The 23,504-nt window shown below is 52.2% G+C and overlaps 1 protein-coding gene across 1 annotated transcript in view; it reads right to left on the bottom strand.

The window, feature by feature from the left end:
* NPR2 (natriuretic peptide receptor 2) overlaps positions 1 to 18,325 on the bottom strand; it is a 469,654-nt gene extending 451,329 nt beyond the window's left edge. The window contains exon 1 of the mRNA XM_086960020.1: positions 17,160 to 18,325. Within this exon, the coding sequence (XP_086816146.1) occupies positions 17,160 to 17,991 (832 nt within the window). The 5' untranslated portion in view covers positions 17,992 to 18,325. The remainder of the gene's footprint in view (positions 1 to 17,159) is intronic.
* Between the last annotated feature and the right edge of the window lie 5,179 nt (positions 18,326 to 23,504).

Genomic DNA, 23,504 nt, shown 5'->3' with positions numbered 1-23,504 from the left:
CGCCTCCGAAGTAAGGAGTTTCTTAGGGATGGCGCAGTACTGTGCCAGGTTCATACCCAATCTGGCCACAATTGCAGAGCCTCTGAGAAACCTGACGAAGAAAGACAGCTCATGGAAATGGACTGAAGCGGAAGACAAAGCATTCCACCGGATCAAAGTGGCCCTCCTAGACAGCACCACAATGGCCTACTTCAACACGGCAAGACCCACCGAAGTACTAGTGGACGCCAGCCCAGTGGGCCTGGGAGCTCTCCTGTCGCAAGAATCTGAACCAGGGGTTTGGGCCCCGCTGGCATTCGCAAGCAAAGCCCTGACAGCAACAGAGTCACGGTACTCGCAAATTGAGAGGGAGGCACTGGCAGTGAAATGGGCGTGCGCCCATTTTCACCTCTACATATCCGGTCACCCATTCAGAATGGTGACAGACCACCAGCCGCTAATCCCATTATTCCGTGGGACCGCTCCACATCCGCCGCCAAGGATCGAGCGCTGGGCAATCCAGGTTCAACAGTACCAAATGGACCTAGTATACCGACCGGGGGCAAAGAACCCAGCGGACTTCCTGTCACGCCACCCCCCGCAGAAAAGTCCAGCGATACAGACCCAGAAGTTCAGACCGAGGAATTCATCAACATGCTAGCAACAGGCGCTTGCCCCTGCGCGCTGACCGCTAACACCATCATCTCCCACTATGACAGCGATGCAGTTGTCGGAAGGGTGAAGGAAGCCATACAATCCGGAACGTGGGCGAACTTCCTAAAAGATACCAACGGATGGGACAAAGCAGACAGAACACGCCTGCAACAGTACTGGAAGGTCCACGACGACCTCAGCTGCGCAGATAATGGCCTCCTACTAAGAGGGACTCGCGTGGTCATTCCCAAGGCGCTGCAAGAGAGAGCAACCACCCTGGCACACGAAGGACATCAAGGCACCCGCCGAATGAAAGCGAGGATGCGAGAGAAGGTATGGTTCCCCAACATGGAGGAGAACATCGAAGCCTGCGTGCGAGAGTGTCGAGCATGCCAAATCACGAGCAGCCCCGAAGCACCAGCACCAATAATAACGGAGGAACACGCCCCATCACCATGGGCATGGTTAAGCCTGGACTTTGGCAGCTTCCCAGACGGGAGAGTCACAGTAGTACTAGTGGACAACTACACTAAATACCCCATAGTGGAAACAGCAGCATCAACCAGCTTCGCGAACATTCGCCCCATCCTCACCAAAACTTTTGCTTTGTTCGGCATCCCAATGGTCATCAAGACAGACAATGGGCCCCCGTTCCAGGGTAATGAATTTAAGGAGTTTCTGAACAACCTTGGCATTAAACACCACCGAATCACCCCACAATGGCCGCAAGCTAACGGTGAGGTAGAACGTTTTATGAGAACAATAAACAAAATACTGAGGATATCGTCAGCGGAAGGGAGTGACCCGGAAGAAGCACTACAAGCATTCCTAAGGGAGTACCGCAGCACACCGCACAGCACCACCAGTCAATCACCGTGGGCATTGATGTTTGCAGGCCCTCGGAGAGACCTACTACCAATGGCTGACGGTTGGGCTCCCGAACCATACTCCCCAGCAAACACCCAAGAAAGGAGAAGGAGGACAAACGAGAAAGCGAGTTGTAAGAGGAGAGCCCAGACAAAGGCCCTGAATCCAGGAGAGACGGTGCTAATCCGAACAAGGAGGCCCGGAGGAAAGTTCAATACCCCATTTGAACCTGAGCCCTGGGTCATAAAGGAAACCCACGGAACAGCAGTCACAGTCAGCCGAGACGGAGAAGAAGTCACGCGCAACATATCGTGGTTCAAGCCAATACCCGCTCAGAAAAGACAGAACTCAAATGATGACGTGCCTGTAGCGAGAGAAGAGAGAGAACCTGCAGCCTCTAGAGAGAATTCGAGCATGCCCCGGACATTGCAGAACACCCATCTCCACCCTCACCGGGACCTCCTCGAGACCCGATCCCTCCGAGAGGCAAGTGGCAATATAATCTGAGATCCAACCCACGACCTAATCATAAACTAGCTGATTTTGCATGTTGAACTGACTTTTATAATTATGTTGAAAATCCAAGTTGGGAAGGGATGTAGCGCTCTAGTGCTCCGAGGGTCTCAGGTTGAGCCCCGGAAGCACTCCGCACCATGTATCACTTTCTGGCCAGGCGTGGCCAGAAAGCTTTAAATAAAGGGACCGAAGTGGCTCGGCACTTCCGGTCCACACCAGAGCAGCAAGAGTGTGTGTGTCCCCTTCACTGCACGCGGCGCTGCGCTTGTACACACGACCAGGCCCCAGAGGCCTCACAGAAAACAGGGAATGTCGGAGGGAAAGATGCCGCAGTAGGCAGAGCTCTGAGAAAAACAGGGAATGTTGGAGGGAAAGCCAACACAGCAGGCAGAGCTCTGACGGGAACAGGGAATGTCGGAGGGAAAGATGCTGCAGTAGGCAGAGCTCTGAAGAGAACAGGGAATGTCGGAGGGAAAGACGCAGCAGTAGGCAGAGCTCTGAAGAGAACAGGGAATGTCGGAGGGAAAGACGCAGCAGTAGGCAGAGCTCTGAAGAGAACAGGGAATGTTGGAGGGAAAGACGCAGCAGTCCTCACTGGGGACAGCGCTAAACACTGGGGCCCACACTATTGGCCTTCAGACATGGGCCCAGCTCTGTCCCCCTCTCCATCGGCAAAAACGCTCGGCATCACCTTAAACAGTGACCTCTCGCTCAAAACGCAAGTTGGTCAGGTAGTTTCCAAATGCCTTTTTCAACTAAGGAAAATCCGGAAGGTTCGCAGACTTCTGACCCGCGAAGCCTTGATACAGGTGGTACTTGCCACTGTGATTTCCCACTTAGATTATGCCAACTCAATCTACTTGGGTCTCCCTCAGTTCCTCCTTAAACGTCTACAGATGGTGCAGAACCACGCTGCAAGACTGATCCTTAGCCAGCCCAGATGGCACCCAGCAACCCCCCTTCTGAAATCACTCCATTGGCTCCCGGTAACTCAACGCTGCATTTTTAAAGCCAGCTGCTTGATGTTTAAAGCACTCTACGGCAAAAGTCCCAAATTCATCTCCAAACTGATCATAAAATACAACCCCCCTCGAAGTCTACGCTCAGCACACCTTTGTCTTCTACAAACACCCTCCTTCAAACGTAAAAGGCTGGGTGGCTGTAGATTTGGCATCCTGGCACCTCGCCTATGGAATTCCCTCTCCCTCGAGATCAGATCATGCCCTGACCTCCTGTCATTCAGGAAGCTACTAAAGACCTGGCTCTTTTTACAAGCTTATCACTAATCCCTAATCTCCTCCTATGACCACACTCTGTTCTCACAGCGCCAGGAAACCAACCGGTGGCAGCGCGCTATACAAACCTTTGTTAACATAACATAACATAACAGTAGGCAGAGCTCTGAGGAAAACAGGGAATGTCGGAGGGAAAGATGCCGCAGAAGGCAGAGCTCTGAGGAAAACAGGGAATGTCGGAGGGAAAGATGCCGCAGAAGGCAGAGCTCTGAGGAAAACAGGGAGTGTCGGAGGGAAAGATGCCGCAGAAGGCAGAGCTCTGAGGAAAACAGGGAATGTCGGAGGGAAAGATGCCGCAGAAGGCAGAGCTCTGAGGAAAACAGGGAATGTCGGAGGGAAAGATGCCGCAGAAGGCAGAGCTCTGAGGAAAACAGGGAATGTCGGAGGGAAAGATGCCGCAGAAGGCAGTCCTTGATTAAAAGGGGCAGTGTCGAAGCCATGGTGAGGGTGAGGCAGTGAAGTGGCAAAGCTCAGTGTGTCTAAGAGTCGGACACCTACCTAGTTGCCCGTTAAGGCGAGAAGTGTTAAGGTTAAGAATCAGGGTAAACCAATGCTATACGAATAAAGGGGTAAAAAGCTCTATGATAAACAGCAAAGGAATATGCAACTGCACTTTAGGAACAACATGATATTATACATATATCACTGGATTGCCAGAAGGTTTTAGAAATTCAAAGAGAGTTTTTATGTCTGATTTTTAAAAAGTATGATGTTAAAAATAGGATGCAAGCAGGAAACCTTTCAGTGGAAAGGATCAATTCAGATATAGCTTGTGCCATGGGGAAATATATCAAAAAAGTTAAAGAGTTCCTTAAATGTAACGAGTATTGAGGTGACTAGGTTTTTAAGCTTATGAGAAGAACGAGCCATGAAAGGATAAAAGTATACACATGTTTATGAGATTAAAAATGAAACGGTGTGTTTTAGAATTTCTTTTAATATTTTTCAAAGACTTGAAGATTACAGGCTTTAAGAATGTGTATAGAATATTTTATTATTCTTACCTACTTATTTTATTGAATGGTATGTTGCCTATTTGTATACTTTCATGGTTGTATAAGACCGAATAAAGTTTCAACTGAACTGAACTGAACAGTGCTCTGAAGAGAACTGGGAATGCCGAAGGGAAAGATACAGCAGAAGGCAGTCCTTGATTTAAAGGGGCAGTGGCGAAGCCATGGTGAGGGCTGAGGCAGTGTAGTGGCAAAGCTCAGCGTGTCTAAGACGCTGACAGCCTCACTGTCGCACAGTCAGCGTGTCTAAGACACTGACAGCCTCACTGTCGCACAGTCAGCGTGTCCAAGAGACTGACAGCCTCACTGTCGCACTGTCAGCGTGTCCAAGAGACTGACAGCCTCACTGTCGCACAGTCAGCGTGTCCAAGAGACTGACAGCCTCACTGTCGCACAGTCAGCGTGTCCAAGAGACTGACAGCCTCATTGTCGCACAGTCAGCGTGTCTAAGAGGCTGACAGCCTCATTGTCGCACAGTCAGTGTGTCTAAGAGGCTGATAGCCTCACTGTCGCAGAGTCAGCATGTCTAAGACACTGACAGCCTCAGTGTCGCACAGTCAGCATGTCTAAGACACTGACAGCCTCACTGTCGCACAGTCAGCGCTTCTAAGACTCTGACAGCCTCACTGTCACACAGTCAGTGTGTCTAAGACACTGACAGCCTCACTGTCGCACAGTCAGTGTGTTTAAGACGCTGAATGTTGCACAGTCAGCGTGTCTAAGACTCTAACCGCCTCACTGTTGCAGTCAGCGTGTCTAAGAGGCTGACAGCCTCACTGTCGCACAGTCAGTGTGTCTAAGAGGCTGACAGCCTCATTGTCGCACAGTCAGCGTGTCTAAGAGGCTGACAGCCTCATTGTCGCACAGTCAGCGTGTCTAAGAGGCTGACAGCCTCACTGTCGCAGAGTCAGCATGTCTAAGACACTGACAGCCTCACTGTCGCACAGTCAGCATGTCTAAGACACTGACAGCCTCAGTGTCGCACAGTCAGCATGTCTAAGACACTGACAGCCTCACTGTCGCACAGTCAGCGCGTCTAAGACTCTGACAGCCTCACTGTCACACAGTCAGTGTGTCTAAGACACTGACAGCCTCACTGTCGCACAGTCAGTGTGTTTAAGACGCTGAATGTTGCACAGTCAGCGTGTCTAAGACTCTAACCGCCTCACTGTTGCAGTCAGCGTGTCTAAGAGGCTGACAGCCTCACTGTCGCACAGTCAGTGTGTCTAAGAGGCTGACAGCCTCATTGTCGCACAGTTAGCGTGTCTAAGAGGCTGACAGCCTCATTGTCGCACAGTCAGCGTGTCTAAGAGGCTGACAGCCTCACTGTCGCAGAGTCAGCATGTCTAAGACACTGACAGCCTCACTGTCGCACAGTCAGCATGTCTAAGACACTGACAGCCTCACTGTCGCACAGTCAGCGCGTCTAAGACTCTGACAGCCTCACTGTCACACAGTCAGTGTGTCTAAGACACTGACAGCCTCACTGTCGCACAGTCAGTGTGTCTAAGACACTGACAGCCTCACTGTCGCACAGTCAGTGTGTCTCAAGACTTTCCTCTTCACCCAAGCCTTCCCATCCTGAATGCTCAACTTTTTCCCCTTTCCGACACACTGAGTAGCAGTTGCCAGTGAGCGCCAAGAAACCGCCAGGTGTACGAGCGCTATACAAATCCCTTCAAATTCAAATTCAAATTCATGCTGAATGTTGCACAGTCAGCGTGTCTAAGACTCTAACCACCTCACTGTTGCAGTCAGCGTGTCTAAGAGGCTGATAGCCTCACTGTCGCACAGTCAGTGTGTCTAAAAGGCTGACAGCCTCACTGTCGCACAGTCAGTGTGTCTAAGAGGCTGACAGCCTCACTGTCGCACTGTCAGTGTGTCTAAGACACTGACAGCCTCACTGTCGTACAGTAAGCATTTCTAAGACACTGACAGCCTCACTGTTGTGCAGTCAGTGTGTCTAAGATGCTGAATGTCGCACAGCCAGCATGTCTAAGACTCTGACAGCCTCACTGTCACACAGTCAGCGCATCTAAGGCTCTGACAGCCTCACTGTCGCACAGTCAGCGTGTCTAAGACACTGACATCCTCACTGTCGCACAGTCAGAGTGTCTAAGACGCTGAATGTTGCACAGTCAGCGTGTCTAAGACTCTAACAGCCTCACTATCGCACTGTCAGTGTGTCTAAGACACTGACAGCTTCACTGTCTCACAGTAAGCATTTCTAAGACACTGACAGCCTCACTGTCGTGCAGTCAGCGTGTCTAAGACGCTGAATGTCACACAGTCAGCGTGTCTAAGACTCTGACAGCCTCACTGTCACACAGTCAGCGCATTTAAGGCTCTGACAGCCTCACTGTCACACAGTTAGCGTGTCTAAGACTCTGACAGCCTCACTGTCGCACAGTCAGCATGTCTAAAACACTGACAGGCTCACTGTCGTGCAGGCAGCATGTCTAAGATGCTGAATGTCGCACAGTCAGCATGTCTAAGACTCTGATGTCCAAGCAAGCCGGGCCGACGACGGCTGAAATGCCAGAAACCTGTCCCCGGGAGCTTGTTTCCTTCCCAGTATAAGAATTGGCTTGGTAGTTTGGTTTGCCCTGTACCCATCATGCACTGGGACAGGAACAGACTAATTTGCATGTAGCCAGGTTCTGAGCTGGGATGGTGTAGTGAGCTAAAAAACGGTGATGGATCAAGCCCTGATCTTTGGACTGGGTAAGAGTGGTCTGCTTAATTCAGACACTCTGTTCATCACCACCCCCTTTTCTGAATCACTGTCACACAGTCAGCGCATCTAAGGCTCTAACAGCCTCACTGTCGCACAGTCAGCGTGTCTAAGACACTGACATCCTCACTGTCGCACAGTCAGAATGTCTAAGACGCTGAATGTTGCACAGTCAGCGTGTCTAAGACTCTAACAGCCTCACTGTCGCACAGTCAGCGCGTCTAAGACTCTGACAGCCTCACTGTCGCACAATCAGCGTGTCTAACACTCTACCAGCCTCACTGTCGTGCAGTCAGCGTGTCTAAGACACTGACAGCCTCACTGTCGCACAGCCAGTGCATCTAAGATGCTGAATGTTGCATGGTCAGCGTGTCTAAGACACTGACAGCCTCACTGTCACACAGTCAGTGTCTAAGACTCTAACAGCCTCACTGTCGCACAGTCAGTGTCTAAGACTCTAACAGCCTCACTGTCGCACAGTCAGTGTCTAAGACTCTAACAGCCTCACTGTCACACAGTCAGCATGTCTAAGACACTGACAGCCTCACTGTCGCACAGTCAGTGTGTCTAAGACACTGACAGCCTCACTGTCGCACAGTCAGCATGTCTAAGAGGCTGACAGCCTCACTGTCACACAGTCAGTGTGTCTAAGACACTGACAGCCTCACTGTCGCACAGTCAGTGTGTCTAAGACGCTGAATGTTGCACAGTCAGCGTGTCTAAGACTCTAACAGCCTCACTGTCGCACAGTCGGCGTGTCTAAGACGCTCACAGCCTCACTGTCACACATTCAGCGCATCTAAGACGCTGACATTCAGCGCGTCTAAGACGCTCACAGCCTCACTGTCACACAGTCAGTGCATCTAAGACGCTGACAGCCTCACTGTCGCACAGTCAGCATGTCTAAGACTCTAACAGCCTCACTGTCACACAGTCAGCATGTCTAAGACACTGACAGCCTCACTGTCGCACAGTCAGCATGTCTAAGAGGCTGACAGCCTCACTGTCACACAGTCAGTGCATCTAAGACGCTGACAGCCTCACTGTCGCACAGTCAGCATGTCTAAGAGGCTGACAGCCTCACTGTCGCACAGTCAGTGTCTAAGACTCTAACAGCCTCACTGTCACACAGTCAGTGTGTCTAAGACGCTGAATGTTGCACAGTCAGCGTGTCTAAGACTCTAACAGCCTCACTGTCGCACAGTCGGCGTGTCTAAGACGCTCACAGCCTCACTGTCGCACAGTCAGCGTGTCTAAGACGCTCACAGCCTCACTGTCACACATTCAGCGCATCTAAGACGCTGACATTCAGCGCGTCTAAGACGCTCACAGCCTCACTGTCACACATTCAGCGCATCTAAGACGCTGACATTCAGCGCGTCTAAGACGCTCACAGCCTCACTGTCACACATTCAGCGCATCTAAGACGCTGACATTCAGCGCGTCTAAGACGCTCACAGCCTCACTGTCACACATTCACTGCATCTAAGACGCTCACAGCCTCACAGTCACACATTCAGCGCGTCTAAGACGCTGACATTCAGCGCGTCTAAGACGCTCACAGCCTCACTGTCACACATTCAGCGCGTCTAAGACGCTCACAGCCTCACTGTCACACATTCAGCGCGTCTAAGACGCTCACAGCCTCACTGTCACACATTCACTGCGTCTAAGACGCTCACAGCCTCACTGTCACACAGTTAGGGCCCGATTCACAGTAGTAATCAGAGACAAAATCCTAACTTTACGAATTTCGGTATTCACAAAGGGCATTTAGGAGTAGTAAAGTTAGGATTTTCTCTCAGTTAAACTTAAGTTTGGGTTTTAAGTTTAACTTAAGTAAAACTTAAATTTAACTGAGACAAAATCCTAACTTGACTACTCCTAAGTGCCTTATGTGAATACCGAAAGTCGTAAAGTTAGGATTTTGTCTCAGATTAGTTCTGTGAATCGGCCCTCAGTGGTATGGTGTCGCACTTGAATTGTGTTACCTTGGACACATTATTCTGTCCCTCGTTCTCACTTTCTTATACGCTTTGAGGACGAGGAAGGCCAGCATTAAGCGTTTTTTTTTAAATGAAGATCCGCGGTATGTTCGTGAATTTGAGGGGGAGGACGAGGCCCCTCCCCATATGCCAGGGCTGGCTGATGGCACCACTAGTCAAGTCAGTCAAGTCATAGCATTTATATAGCGCACTACGTACCCAGAGGGTTTCAAGGCGCTTAGGAAGGGGAGGAGGATTATTTGTCAAATATCCACGTTTTAAGCTGCTTTCTGAACGCTAGGTGATTCTGGGTGAGGCGAAGGTAAGCGGGGAGTGAGTTCCATGTTTTGGCAGCCAGGTATGAGAAGGATCTGCCTCCCATGGTGGTCTTGTTGATGCGAGGTACAGTGGCGAAGGCTTGGCTGGAAGAGCGAAGTTGTCGGGAGGGGGTGTAAAAGGACAGTCGAGAGTTGAGGCAATCTGGTCCGGTGTCGTAGAGTGATTTGTGTGCGTGGGTAAGCAGTCGGAAAGTAATCCTCTTATTGACGGGTAGCCAGTGGAGGTCTTTAAGGTGACCAGAGATGTGTTCGTTGCGTGGGATGTCTAATATGAGCCTGGCTGAGGCGTTTTGGATACGTTGTAGTTTCTTCTGGAGTTTAGCGGTGGTACCTGCGTATAGGGTGTTTCCGTAGTCCAGTCGGCTCGTGACTAGAGCGGTGGTGACTGTTTTCCTTGTTTCGGAGGGGATCCAGCTAAATGTTTTTCTGAGCATGCGAAGAATGTTAAAGCAGGAAGAGGATACGGCGTTGACTTGTTTGTTCATTGAGAGTGAAGAATCCAGGATGACGCCAAGGTTCCGTGCGTGGTCTGTCGGGATGGGTGCATTTCCGAGGGCTTCCGGCCACCAGGAGTCGTCCCATGCAGAGGGGGATTTACCTAAGATGAGGACTTCTGTTTTGTCTGAGTTCAGTTTCAGACGGCTTTGTTTCATCCAATCGGCGACTTCTTTCATTCCTTCGTGTAGGTTAGTTTTGGCGGTGCTGGGGTCCTTGGTGAGAGATAGGATCAGTTGAGTGTCATCCGCGTAAGAGATGATGTTGAGGTTGTGTTGGCGGGCGATGGCCGCAAGGGGGCTCATGTATACGTTGAAGAGGGTGGGACTGAGTGAGGATCCTTGTGGTACGCCGCAGATGACTTTGGTGGCCTCGGATTTGAAAGGTGGGAGGCGGACTCTCTGGGTTCTTCCGGTGAGGAACGAAGTGATCCATTCCAGTGCCTTTCCTTGGATTCCGATGTTTCTGAGGCGTTGTAAAAGGGTGCTGTGGCAGACTGTGTCGAAGGCTGCAGAGAGGTCGAGGAGGATGAGGGCGACTGTGTCTCCATTGTCCAGCAGAGTTCTAATGTCGTCTGTTGCTGCGATGAGGGCGGTCTCAGTGCTGTGTTTGGCTCGGAAGCCAGATTGTGAGGGGTCGAGGGATTTGTTGGCTTCGAGGAAGGCGGCGAGTTGGTTGTTGACGGCTTTCTCGATGACTTTGGCCGGGAATGGAAGAAGCGAGATGGGGGCGGTAGTTTTTGAGTTCGGTGGGGTCCGCTGTTGGTTTTTTCAGAAGGGCGGTGAGTTCAGCGTGTTTCCAGTCTTCTGGGAAGGTAGCGGAGTTGAAGGAGCAGTTGATGACGTCTCGGAGGTGCGGAGCTATGACGGAGTCTGCTTTGTTGAAGATGTGGTGAGGGCATGGGTCTGTGGGGGATCCAGAGTGGATGGAGTTCATCAGGCGGATGGTGTCCTCAGTGGAGATTGGCTTCCAGGCGTTAAGGGTGTTAACGGGGGGAAGATGGTCAGCTGATGGTAGGGTGGGTTGGCTTCCGGGTTGGTTGTCAAAGCTGTTGTGGATGTCTGCAATTTTGTTGTGGAAGAATAAAGCCAGGGAGTCGCAGAGGGCTTGAGAGGGGGTGATGTCGTTGGAGTTGGCCGAGGGGTTGGAAAATTCCTTGACGATGTTGAAAAGTTCCTTGCTGTTGTGGGCGTTGTTGTCAAGTCGATCTTTGAATGCTGTTTTCTTGGCTTTTCGGATCAGTTGGTGGTGAGTACGGATGGCGTTTTTGAAGGCGTCCTTGTTGCTGGTGGATGGGTCTTTTTTCCAAGCCTTTTCAAGGGAGCGGCATAGTTTCTTGGACTTCTTGAGGTCGTCGTTGAACCATGCAGCCTTCTTGATGCCAAGTTTGTGTTGACGTTTTTTCAGTGGTGCTAAGGTGTCGGCGGTGTTGGATAACCAAAGGGTGAGGTTGGAGGCGGCTTCGTTGGCGTTAGAAGAGAGGGCTGGGGAGGTTTGAAGGAGCGATGTGGAGATCTGTTCTGTGGTGATTTTGTTCCATTTTCTTTGTAGAGTTGGTTGGAGGTGGATGATGGGTTTCGGCTTGTTGTAGGTGAAGTGAACGCAGCTGTGGTCAGTCCAGAGGAGATCCGTAGTGTGGCTGAAGGAGACATGGTTGCTGGAGGTGAAGATGGGGTCGAGAGTGTGACCTGCGATGTGGGTGGGGGAAGTGACCAGTTGTTTAAGTCCGAGGTTGTCGAGGTTGTCTAAGAGGGTGGCGGTGTTGCGGTCGCTGATCTTTTCAAGGTGAAAGTTGAGGTCTCCCAGAAGGATGTAGTCTTTGGAGGGGAGCGCGTGTGGGGTGATGAAGTCCGTGATGTCTTCACTGAATTTTGCGCGTGGTCCTGGTGGTCTGTAAAGGAGGGTGCCTCTGAGTGTGGTCTTGGGGTCGATGTGGATCTGGAAGTGAAGGTGTTCGGAGTTGGCGAGGTTGGCATCAGAGCTGGTTGAGATGCGGATTGTTTTCTTATGGACGATAGCGATTCCACCTCCTGTATGGTCGGTGCGGTCCTTGCGTGTGATCTTATAGTCATCAGGGATGGCGATGGCGATGTCAGGGGCGGAGGAAGCGTTCATCCATGTTTCCGTTAGGAAGGCGACGTCAGGAGAGATGGTGTCTAGTAGGTTCCAACGTGACTCCAGCGGAAGCACAAAAACACAGAAAACATGTATGAACCTGCAAAGTTTTAGACACTCGTGTAAACACATACATGTATCATACGAATAAGGCACAGCTGATCTGTACTGTGCTGTGTAAAAAGCTGTAGACACATAGGGGCAGATTTACAAGCCCCTTGCAACACTTTTACACCGCCACGGTGCAGCGCGTTGTAAACAATGCACCACGTTGCAACATATTTACAATGTGGCGCATCTAGGGAGGTGTGGCACGTTGTAAAGCCCTGCGTGACACTTTACCTGCGTCAGGTATAATGTATTCAGGGTGGGAGTTCCGTGACAAGGAAGCCTCGTAGAAGTGACGCAGTGAAATCTGCAAGATTTCACTGCTTCACTTCTACGACACCACTGGGTCAAAACCTTACGCCTGCTTGAAGCAGGCATAAGGAGTGACGCAGGACAACATGTATGGGCCGCCCCTGAGCATTGTTGGAGTGGCATTGCGCTGGTGACACGACTCCAGCAATGCGCTGCCCTTACGACAAAAGATGTGACACGCATCTGTCTATCCTTGCGCCACGGTGCACCGCATTGTAAATGCGAGGCATCCGTGGTGGCGCATGGCTATTTTTGCGTGTTGCATCCTAACTGGCGCATCCCTGCTAATATGCAGAGATGCGCCAGTTATTGTAAATCTGCCCCTACTTTCTGCACAGTACTCCTCCGCCAGGTGCAGCAGGTGCAGTGGCACCATGGCCCAAAGGCCTGAGAGGCCCCTGAGACCTGATCCTTGCTGTGCTTTACTTCCCCATCTGCAGTTACACGGGCCTCTTTCCTTGCTTGTACAGGGCCCCTGGCACCCTTGGCACGCTGCTGCCCCGGGTCCCAAGGCCCTGGCTGGGTCTACCTCCGCCGCCCCTGGCCTGGGAGGGTTGTCTGAGAGAACAGGGGCTGTGGACATAAACCGACAGAATCTACTTGTATATAAACCCCTCCGACATAAAACACGACTTGTGTTTACCCCTAGATGCAGCCAGACTGACTCCCCGCACATCTTAGGGCCCCGGGCCCGGCATGTTTAGGGCCCGAGGTGGATTCTGCGGTCAGGAGCAGCTGGAACGTTTTGTGAGAAGATATTTACGTGTATTCGGCATTCTGGAAGACATGGCTCTGAAAAGGATGCTTTCGCGTGCTGCTACCCAACCAGAGTCTCCCAACCACCCCCCCAACCACCCACAGGATGTCTGAGCTCAGGCGGTGCCGGTGACCCTTCACCCCTGTGCCCCCGTGCAGCCCATGTCCCCAGTGACGTCCCATGCCATCAGATGCCACTTGCCCAGGTGTCAGTCTATCTCCCATGATGCTCCGGGGTTGACCTGTGCCCTAGGGATGCCGGTGACCTTTCACCCCTGCAGCCCATGCCCCCAGTGACGTCCCATGCCATCAGATGCCACTTGCCCAGGTATCAGTCTATCTCCCATGATGCTCCGGGGTTGACCTGTGCCCTAGGGATGCCGGTGACCTTTCACCCCTGCAGCCCATGCCCCCAGTGACGTCCCATGCCATCAGATGCCAGTTGCCCAGGTATCAGTCTATCTCCCATGATGCTCCGGGGTTGACCTGTGCCCTAGGGATGCCGGTGACCTTTCACCCCTGCAGCCCATGCCCCCAGTGACGTCCCATGGCTTGAGAGGCCATTTTGTATGTATTATTTATGTATTGCCATCAGCAACAGCATTACAATAGCAACATCTGATTACAACAACGATACATCGTAAACACAACCCTAACCCCCAATCACAGCGTTCCTTTCCCTCCTACCCTGTGTAGACATACATCATGTGCGTCGGCAGCCTCCGCCTGCGCGCCGGTATTTACAAGAGCGCGCAGGCTACAGTCCGAAGGAGGCTGGGGCTGAGGTTAAAGAGACACAGACGAGAGGGGGGGAGAGGCCACGATAGACAGAGGGGTTAACACGTCAGCCCTTCGTTCGCCCCTTTCATTATTTCTTGACGAAAATATACAATTCAGTATTCCTGCTACTCCAAAGAAGCGCAGTATTGGGGAAGAGTCCCTGACACCAGAGGTTATTATTGAAAGCCTGGTTACCCTGAAGCCCTAGTCCTGATGAAGCCCGCAAGCAAGTTGATGGGCTGAAACGCGTCCACAACACAATGGAAGACACTCAAAAAAATTTAAAAACACAAGAAATACATTTATGAGTATTTGTGAAAAAATGAAGCAAAAAATGGATAACCTTGAATGCTCTGTTCTGTAGGGTGATCTTACATATATGGAATGCTCAGTGGAAACCATTGGTAGAGCATCTGATTTGAATGACAAGGGCTGCGAGAAACAACAAGTGAAGGCTATAACTTTAGTTTCTATTTATGTTTGTTGCATAAATAGGTTGTATGTATATGTCTATTGTGTTAAATGTTTGTATATGTTTGTAAATGTTACTTTTATGTGTCTTGATTTCAAGGAATATTTATAAAAGAAAAATAAAAGTGATAATAAATATACACTTTCTAATCTAAAACATTTGATACTAGTTTTGGGGCGACATTTGGTTAGTGATTCCTTTTAAACCATTAGATTCGATCTAAAGATTTACTATCAGGGAGAGGTCATTCACAGATCTTTCCGACCTCTTTTTGTTTGATTTATCCCGAGGCGTGATCCTGTTTTGGAATATTCATGTATTAACAAGAGCGCCATTAAACTCCGTTGAACCAAAAATGTGTTTTGCCCCCAGTCCTTGCGGCGCCTTCAAGTGAGGGTCGTTCCCGCCAATGCGCCGCCAGACGGAAACAGAGCCGGGCAGCCCAACATGTCAGCCGGATATGACGGCTTCATCTAACCTGCAGCATGCCAGCGCTTCATTTCTGAAAGCAAGTGTCGGGGCTCAGGTCGGGAGGCCACTGCCGCTTGCACCACACCCTGCCCCTGCCCCTGCCCCTGCTGCCAGTGACGGTAACAACACAACCACTGACCCCCACCCTCCTACACGTGTGACAACTCGGTCTATCCCAGCCCCCACAGCTATAAGAAGGGCGTGGGCGGCAGGTAATAGACATTTTAATGTATATTGAATTAATAATTAACTGTTGTGGGCGGTATTCTCTAAATTAGCCAGATAGCGCCACCTTCTGGCAGACTGTCCCAGGCTCCGGTGTTGACAATTAAGTGCCGGGGCTGAGCTCCGGAAAGCACCGGCTCAATTAAGCACTGGGTCAAGACCCCCAGTACAGACCAGACAGAGGAGATGCCGCTGTCGGCGAGCTCTATGAAGTTTGGGGTCAGGAGGTGCCCCCTGAATCCATCCCACCGAGGGCAGAGTCTGAGTACCCCTCACCCCGGGCACATGACACATCTTACTAGTCACCCCCTTGTTGGAAGGAGGCCGCCTGTAGTGCACGCTTTAGTTTCAGGTACATTCCATCCATCTCTTTTCCGGTCCCTTATTCCACTTTATTTGTGGGGGGGCTCTCCCAGTAAACTAACTGGACGCCTCCCCACTTAAGACATTAAAAACTAGAGTCTAAGAGGCCAGTTCCAAATCTGGACTATATCTACTGCATCCGGGCCAGCTCGAGAGGGTGCTTCCGGTGCGTGAAGGTGTTAGTAGGTTCTTAAAGGACCACAGCCCTTCACTCCCACAGAGGGGTCGTAGGAGGTGAAGAGGTTCTTGACGGACCGAGCAGGACCCAGCAGGGGTCTGTGTCAGGCACCCATCAAGGAGCCAGCAGGGACAGCAAATCTTTGCCACTTACAGCCTGCTCCCTTTGCCATTTATTGCCGACTGATTCGGGTGGTTTAATCGCCGGACCTTGGTAAAACTCTCCAGTCATCTGTGTGCACCACGTGCCCCGGTGACAGTCTGTCTCCGATGACCAGTGTCCTGGTGATGCCGGTGACCTTTCACCCCGCGACCACTAAAGCCCCTGCCATCAGATGCCACGTGCCTCGGTGACAGTCTGTCTCCGATGAAGCCCCAGGGAGGACCAGTGCCTTGGTAATGCTGGTGACCTTTCACCCCGTGCTTCTCTGAAGGTCGTGGACTCATTGGCATCCCAGAGCATCAAACGCCCAGTTGACTGGTAAGGTCCTTGCTCTTGTGATGTCATGTTCTGGTGATCCCCCCTCCCCATCATTCATGGCTCAGTGACGCCTTTGCTCTAGTGACGCCCCTTGTGATGTCATGTTCTGGTGATCCCCCCCCGCCCCCCCTCCCCATCATTCATGGCTCAGTGACGCCTTTGCTCTAGTGACGCCCCTTGTGATGTCATGTTCTGGTGATCCCCCCCCCCCCCTCCCCATCATTCATGGCCCAGTGACGCCTTTGCTCTAGTGACGCCCCTTGTGATGTCATGTTCTGGTGATCCCCCCCCCCCCTCCCCATCATTCAGGGCTCAGTGACGCCTTTGCTCTAGTGACGCCCCTTGTGATGTCATGTTCTGGTGATACTCCGCCCCCTCATCACTCATGGCTCAGTGACGCCCCTTTCCCAGCTGATAGCAGTGCACCGACTGCCACCCAGTGCCGGGTCACCTCAGAGCCACTGGATCTATGCAGCAGGGGGGGCGGCCACATTTCTGGCAGGGTTTGCTAAATTATGCGACAAAAAGGCACACTTGGTGAAGGGCCTTCCACTGCGCATCGACGCCCCTTGCAGCGCTTTCAGTGGCTTGTGATCCGTTCGAGATAGAAACACAGTTATTTCTTGAAATCTATAGATTGTGCCGCAGATGATGGATTATGTGGCAAAGGCCTCAACTCCATAATTAGGCAGAAAACACCACAAAGCAGCTGAACCCCAGTGGCCTGGCGTGGTCATGCTCCACGTGCCAGGGGCGCAGTTCAATAATGCCCCCTCCCTTGGCACTGCCTCGTGTCCTAGTAATACCCTGGCTCTGGTGATGACCCTTGTCCTAGCCTCACCCATACCCCCTCAGTGATGCTTGCGCCCTAGGGGTACCCATGGCCTGGTGGCCCTGGCGATGCTCCATGTCCCAGGCCCTTGGCTCCCTATGGCCCGGTGGCCTTGGCTCTGGTGATAGCCCTTGTCCTAGCCTCACCCATGCCCCCTCAGTGCCACCCCCCGGTGCCAGGCCCCTACTCACTGCGCCCGTTGTCCCGGATGAAGCTGCTGGCGCCCTGGGCGTCCGCCCCCTCCTGGTAGATCTGGTGGCGCACCGTCAGGTTGTGGAACTCCTCCAGCGCCAGGTAGACGCCCTCGATGATGAAGTAGTGCGGCCGGTCGTCCGTCTTGACGTCGTGGTAGAGCAGCGCGGCGCGCGAGCTCCAGTTGAAGTGCTCGTGCAGGTGGTAGGCGAACTCGCCCAGCTTGAGTGCCGTGGGCCCGGTGCGCACCGTGGTGTTGTAGTGCTCGTCCTGCAGCTTGAAGCCGAAGGCCAGCGCGCCGGCCGTCAGCAGCGGCAGCTTCCAGTGGGTGGCGAAGCGCGCCACCGAGGCGGCCGGGTACACGCAGCCGGGGCCCACCAGCACGTCCGGGTCGTTGTAGAGCTTCAGGTCCACGGCGTTCAGGGGGGCCACGTACTCCGAGCAGGCCCCGTGCAGCTCCGAGCTCAGGAAGCGCGTGTCCAGCGCGTACCCGGGCAGCAGCTGCGCGCTCCGGATGGCATCGGTGGCCATGCCAAGGGCGGGCGCCACGCGCGGCCAGGCCCAGGCGTAGCGCAGGTTGCTCTCGGGCAGCACCACCGCCAGGGTGATGGTCTTGTTGCTCTCCGAGGGGGGCGCCTGTGCCCAGGTGCCAGGGATGGCCGAGGCCAGGAGGAGCTGGCAGAAGAGGAGGCCAGTGCCCGCCGAGCGCAGCCAACGCGCAGGCCAACCAAGGGCTCGCGAGAGGCAGCACCCACGCCGGGGCACGGGCCCCTCCCGAGGAGGGACCCCCAAGGGGCACCCCTGAGCGCGCGCCATGCCGCCAATGCCCATCCTATGGCATGCAGGGGCGCACAAGAAGTATTGGAATAGCAAACTCCCAACGAATTGCACACAATGAAAGCACAAATTAATATATAGGGATCCAAGAACCAAGCCACAGGGGTTCCACGAACTGCACCTCCCGGTGCTAGAGTCAGCTCCTTCCACAAGGGGGCTCCAAATCCACACCCAGAGCCCCTCCCACGGCTCCTGGAGGGTTCACTCTGTGCGCCTGGGGTTCACGGTGTGATCCGGGGTCTCAGCACGGGCTCCTTCCACACTCCTCCACCTAGCCTGCTCTGTAATCCAAGGGCCTGTACCCAAGGGGGCTGCTCTGTAATCCAAGGGCATGTACCCCTGGGGGCTGCTCTGTAATCCAAGGACCTGTACACCAGGGGGCTGCTCTGTAATCCAAGGACACACCTGTGTCTGCACTCCGAGGGCCTCCTTTGTAATCCAGGGACGTTGTCTCTGTTCTCCCGGGGTCCTCTCTTCAGCTCTGGTGTCGGCGCTGTATTCCAGGGGGTGGTTCTGTACTCCCGGGGGGCTCTCTGCACTCTTGACTGGCTGCTTTTTACCGCAGGGGTCTGTTCTCCAGAGGTCCTGGTTGTCTCTCCAGGTGTCTGCTCTGTATTCCAGGGGTCTCACTGGGAGGTCTGAGCTGTACTCCAGGAGGTTCGCTCTGCCTTTGTGCTCCGGGGGTCCTCACCCAGGGGTCTGCGCTGTACACCAGGGAGCTCGCTCTGCCTCAGTGCACCAAGGATCCTCACTCAGAGGTCTGCGCTGTACTCCAGGGGGGCGCTGTGTCTCTGTGCTCCAGAGGTATCTCTGAGAGATCCGCGCTGTAGTCCCTGAGAGTTCTGCTGTACTCCAGGAGTGCGCTCTGTCTGTCTCTGTGCTCCAGGGGTCCCCCCCTGAGAGTTTTGCGCTGTACTCTAAGGGGTTCGCTCTGCCTCTGCGCTCCAGGGGTCCTCTCTCGAGCGTTGTACTACAGGAGTACGCTCTGCCTCTGTGCTCCAGGGGTCTCCCTGAGAGGTCTGCGCAGTACTCCAAAGGGTCCCCTCTCGAAGGTCTGCGCTGTACTCCAAGGGTCCCCTCTCGGAGATCTGCGCCGTACTCCAAAGTTTGCGCTGTACTCCAAGGGTCCTCTCTCGGAGGTCCGCGCTGTACTCCAAGGGTCCCCTCTCTACTCCAAAGGGTCCCCTCTCGGAGATCTGCGCCGTACTCCAAAGTCTGCGCTGTACTCCAAGGGTCCTCTCTCGGAGGTCCGCGCTGTACTCCAAAGGGTCCCCTCTCGAAGGTCTGCGCTGTACTCCAAAGTCCGCGCTGTACTCCAAAGGGTCCCCTCTCGGAGGTCCGCGCTGTACTCCAGGGGGTCTCTCTACACTTGTGAAGTTCGCTCTGCCCCCAGGCCCCCCCGCTGCCACTCCGGGGGTCACTTTGTGCTCCGATGGTCCGCGGATCCGTGTCTCCAGTGCCCTGGGGCGCAGACTCCTGCAGCCACACGCCCACGCACACACACAGACACGCACACACGCACTCGGGCACGCGCCCGACCCCTCTCAATGGGCGCCTGCCTATCAGTGAATGAGCCGTCCCAGAGGAAGCCAGCCGGGCACAGGAGCTGGAAAAGCTTTTAGTCCAATTCCCCTCCCCTCCCCTCCCCCCCAGCCCAGCTCTTCCCTCTCTCCAGCCTCCCTCACTCACCACCTTCCAGGAGCCTGGATCGGAGCGCGGGGGCACAGCGCCCCCTGCAGGCCGCGGGAGGCAGCGCCACAAGGGCCTTTCATTCATAAAGTGTCGGGAGGCGGCGGACTGCGGGCCGGGGTGAATCTGAACTGGGCCTCGGTGCTGGAGGCGGGGGGCAGCGGTGAGGGGCAGACCTCAGTGGAAGGGGTCAGACGAGAGAGGGCGTTTCGGAAAACCGCGCTGTCATCCTATCCTGCGATTCCATGGAACAGACATTATTTTATTTTATATATTTATTTATTTTAATTTTATTTTGAGAGTTTTATATAGCGCGAACAAGAACCTTGTGGGTATCGGAGCGCTTTACAAGCAAGATGGAAGGAGCAGATACAAATATAGTTGAAAAATATATGATTGAGTCTAGTACAAGGAAGTAGCTAACAATAGAAAACATATACATTTATTTTTTTGTTTGAAATCTTTATTTCGACCAATAAGATCATAAAAGATATACATACATTGCAATCACAAAAAATGTATACAATAGTTCAAAAGTATAATTTTTAAAATTGATCTTGAGGTCTAAATTATATTATCTAAAATCAGCTACCATCTAAATTTTAAAAGAACGCAATTAAGGATCCGCGTCCAGTTTGAGAAAGCGTGGACGTGCCAACCACATTGCCATTAAATACTTCGCCATTGCAAACACTATCTGTGGGGAAAGATTAGTCTTCAGGATTCTATATGCGGGTAAAAAGTTTCTAAAACCCATGTTTTTAAGGAGGGGAATGAGCCAAAATTTGCTAATTTTTTGGTAAGGCTCGCAGAAAAATATCACATGTAATTCATTTTCCTGGGGGTGAGCACATGCCGGGCAACACTCAGTGGTCGGGGGCGAAGACCATGAACTTCTAAATGACCTTAAAGGTAGGGTGCCATACCGCCATTGCAAAAAGAGTTTCCTGGCGAGGGCTGGAGACATACCATCCAAAACACATTCAAACGAGTAATGGTCTTTGTTTTGGATAAAAGAATTTGTCAAAGAGCCCGCCCGCTTCACATTCACGCCAGCAATCAGCTTTAGGTTGTAAAAAGCCTTTGATAGTTCTTTCCATGAGATCTTAATGCATGCTTTTGCCGGGTCAATCCAAAGTTCAGGTAAGCCAAGGATCTCAAGCGACCTTTTTATATAGGTTATCCATGGAATAGAGCTAGTGTTTGGTATGTTTAGGAACTCCTGCAGCTCAGTCCTGTATTTAATTAGGTCCGTGCTGCTCCAGAGTCGTCACCAGAACGTTAATGGCTTGAGTCCCAGTTCATCTGCCATTGGCCTGATGTCTAGATCGAGTCTCAAGGGAAGCAGTGGGGTGCTTGTGGAAAGAGCTACCATCTGCCTGATAAATTTGTTTTCTGTGGATGTTAGTTTTTGTGCAGTGGTATGGCCCCACAATTCTGCCCCGTATGTAACTGCCCCCCACGCCTGTGCTTTGTAAATTTGGATGATTGGACCGAGTGGGCGGTATGTAAAGTTCTTAACCATCCTTGAGATGCCACCCGCTAACTGCACAAGTTTCATGTTGGCTTTGGTCTTGTGTGTTTCCCAGGTCATTTTCTCGTTTAGGGTTACCCCCAGGTACTCAAACATTGAGACCCTATCTAAGCGGACTGAGCCAAGCGGGTTGGGGCGTGTTGAGGGAGTGGGGTTTAAGATCATGTATTTTGTTTTTAGTGCGTTGATCTCGAGCCCCCTTTCCGTACAAAATTCGAGAAAACCATCCAATACCCTTTGGATACCCATGGGGGATTTCGATAGCAGCAGGGTATCATCCGCGAACATAACAGCGGGAACCCTACTGCCATCTAGTTTAGGAGCATCAGTATCTGCAATTCTGGACAGGTGGGCGATTACCCCGTTCACAAAGAGGCAGAACAGGGTCGGTGCAAGCACGCAGCCCTGTCTTACCCCTCTGTCAACGGGGAATCTGTCTGTAAGGTCCCCATTCCTGCCACACCTGACACGTGCAAAGCTATTGTGATGTAGTTTAATTAAGATGGATAAAATTTCTGCTGGGACACCCACACCTGCCACGACACTCCATAGTTTTGGTCTTGGGACCAGATCGAAGGCGGCTCACAAGTCCACAAACACAGTGTACAAGCTGCCGCCCTCGATTAGGGCAGTCCTCCAATAGATAAGATTTAGACGGAATATTTGGTCTGTTGTGGATATTCCCCTTCTAAAACCTGCCTGATGTGGGCTCAGAATAGCATATTCTTCCAACCAGTTCTGAAGCCCGTCTAGTATAAGCCTCCCAAAAAGCTTCTGGGACACGTCTATGAGGCTGATGGGCCTGTAATTGGATGGGAGCAGAGGCGAGCCCTTCTTAAATATAGGAACGACCTCTGCTCCCAGCCAAGTGCAAGGCACATCCATGCCCCCAGAACTGCATTAAATAATAACAATAGATAGGGGGCCTATACATCAGGTTCCTGTTTAAACAGATCACCTGGAAGACCATCCAAGCCTGGTGCTTTGCCCAGTGGTAGGCCCGCAATCGCATCTCTAACCTCCTTTTCTGTAAAAAAATCCCCCTCTGAATGGTTTGTGAGAAATGGGGGCGAACAACATTGTACACCATTTTCCTCTGTGTAAAGGGACTGGAAGTGTTCCTGCCAGCTGCTTGGAGTGATGTTTGGCTCTATTGCCGGTACTAGATCTGCAGACCCCGTGTTGATAAACGCCAGAACTTCCGGGAGTCCCTAGTGACCAGTAAACTAGAGAGTTCCTCCCATTTATTCTGGTCCCATTCCATCTTGGCACTATTGACCATATTCTTGTATGCCCGCCTTCTGGTCTGTATCTCTAGTCTACTTTTACCCTCTCTAATGGAAGAGAGAAGGTCCCCCTTTGCCTTGCGAAATGTGGCATTGTACCATGTGGAACGATGGTGACCAGCACCTCTAATATGGATCTTGGAGAAGAGATCTGTTGCCAAGGTCCTAACAAGTTCCTCATGTAGTAGCCACAGTGTTTTGTGGGTTTCCCTTGAGGTTGGTTCCCCACTGAGGAGTCCAACTTTTTCTAGTGTTGGAATTATTCTCGTGTAGAGGCTAGATAATTTTTCCCTATTGATGGCCAGTTTTTCCCACCTCACTCTCTTTCTATTGTTCTCGAGAAGTAGATTTGGGTTAGGATTTACCACCACTAAGGCATGGTCCCTACCCTCGATGGCGGGAGCGGTATAGTCCAATTCTAGGGCGTTGTGGTCACTATCTGATCTGACTAGCACCCTAAAATCAATAATATACTGCCACGAGGACAGTTGGACTAAAACATAATCTATTCTTGACTCCCTACCCACTCTGTTAAAGGTAACTTTACTGGGGATGTCGGATTTGGTGCGACCATTGCACGCCCTGAGTCCATATTTAAGGGTTAGGGCGGTAATCTGTAGAGCAAGTGGGGTACATGCTTTAGGTGGGGGGGCTACCGTTGGGGGGACTGACCATCTAACATCCTCTTCTAGTGAACAAACACCGAGGAGGCCTGCAAGAGGCTCGAAGTGTGAGTTGAAATCCCCTCCCACCACGATTGGGATCCCCATGGGTAGTTCATTGAGAAAAACTGATAGTTCCTCGATGGTGGCAGATTCTCGTGCTATGTTTACTGGTCTCGAGTAAACGTTTATCAGGATGAGTCTACGGGAATCTGTCCAATCGAGCTGCACAGCTAAAATATCTTCTGTGGTGAGCGGAAGTCGGGAGGCCTGACATCCCAAATGGGTTGTCACCCATATTGCAAGACCACCAGAAGGGCGTCCCTTGCCCCCCCC

This window comes from Lissotriton vulgaris, chromosome 3_1 (genome assembly GCF_964263255.1).
Source record: "Lissotriton vulgaris chromosome 3_1, aLisVul1.2, whole genome shotgun sequence".
NCBI classification, from domain to species: domain Eukaryota; kingdom Metazoa; phylum Chordata; class Amphibia; order Caudata; family Salamandridae; genus Lissotriton; species Lissotriton vulgaris.
Note: the sequence above shows the minus strand (reverse complement) of the source record. Positions and strands in the feature narration are given on the sequence as shown.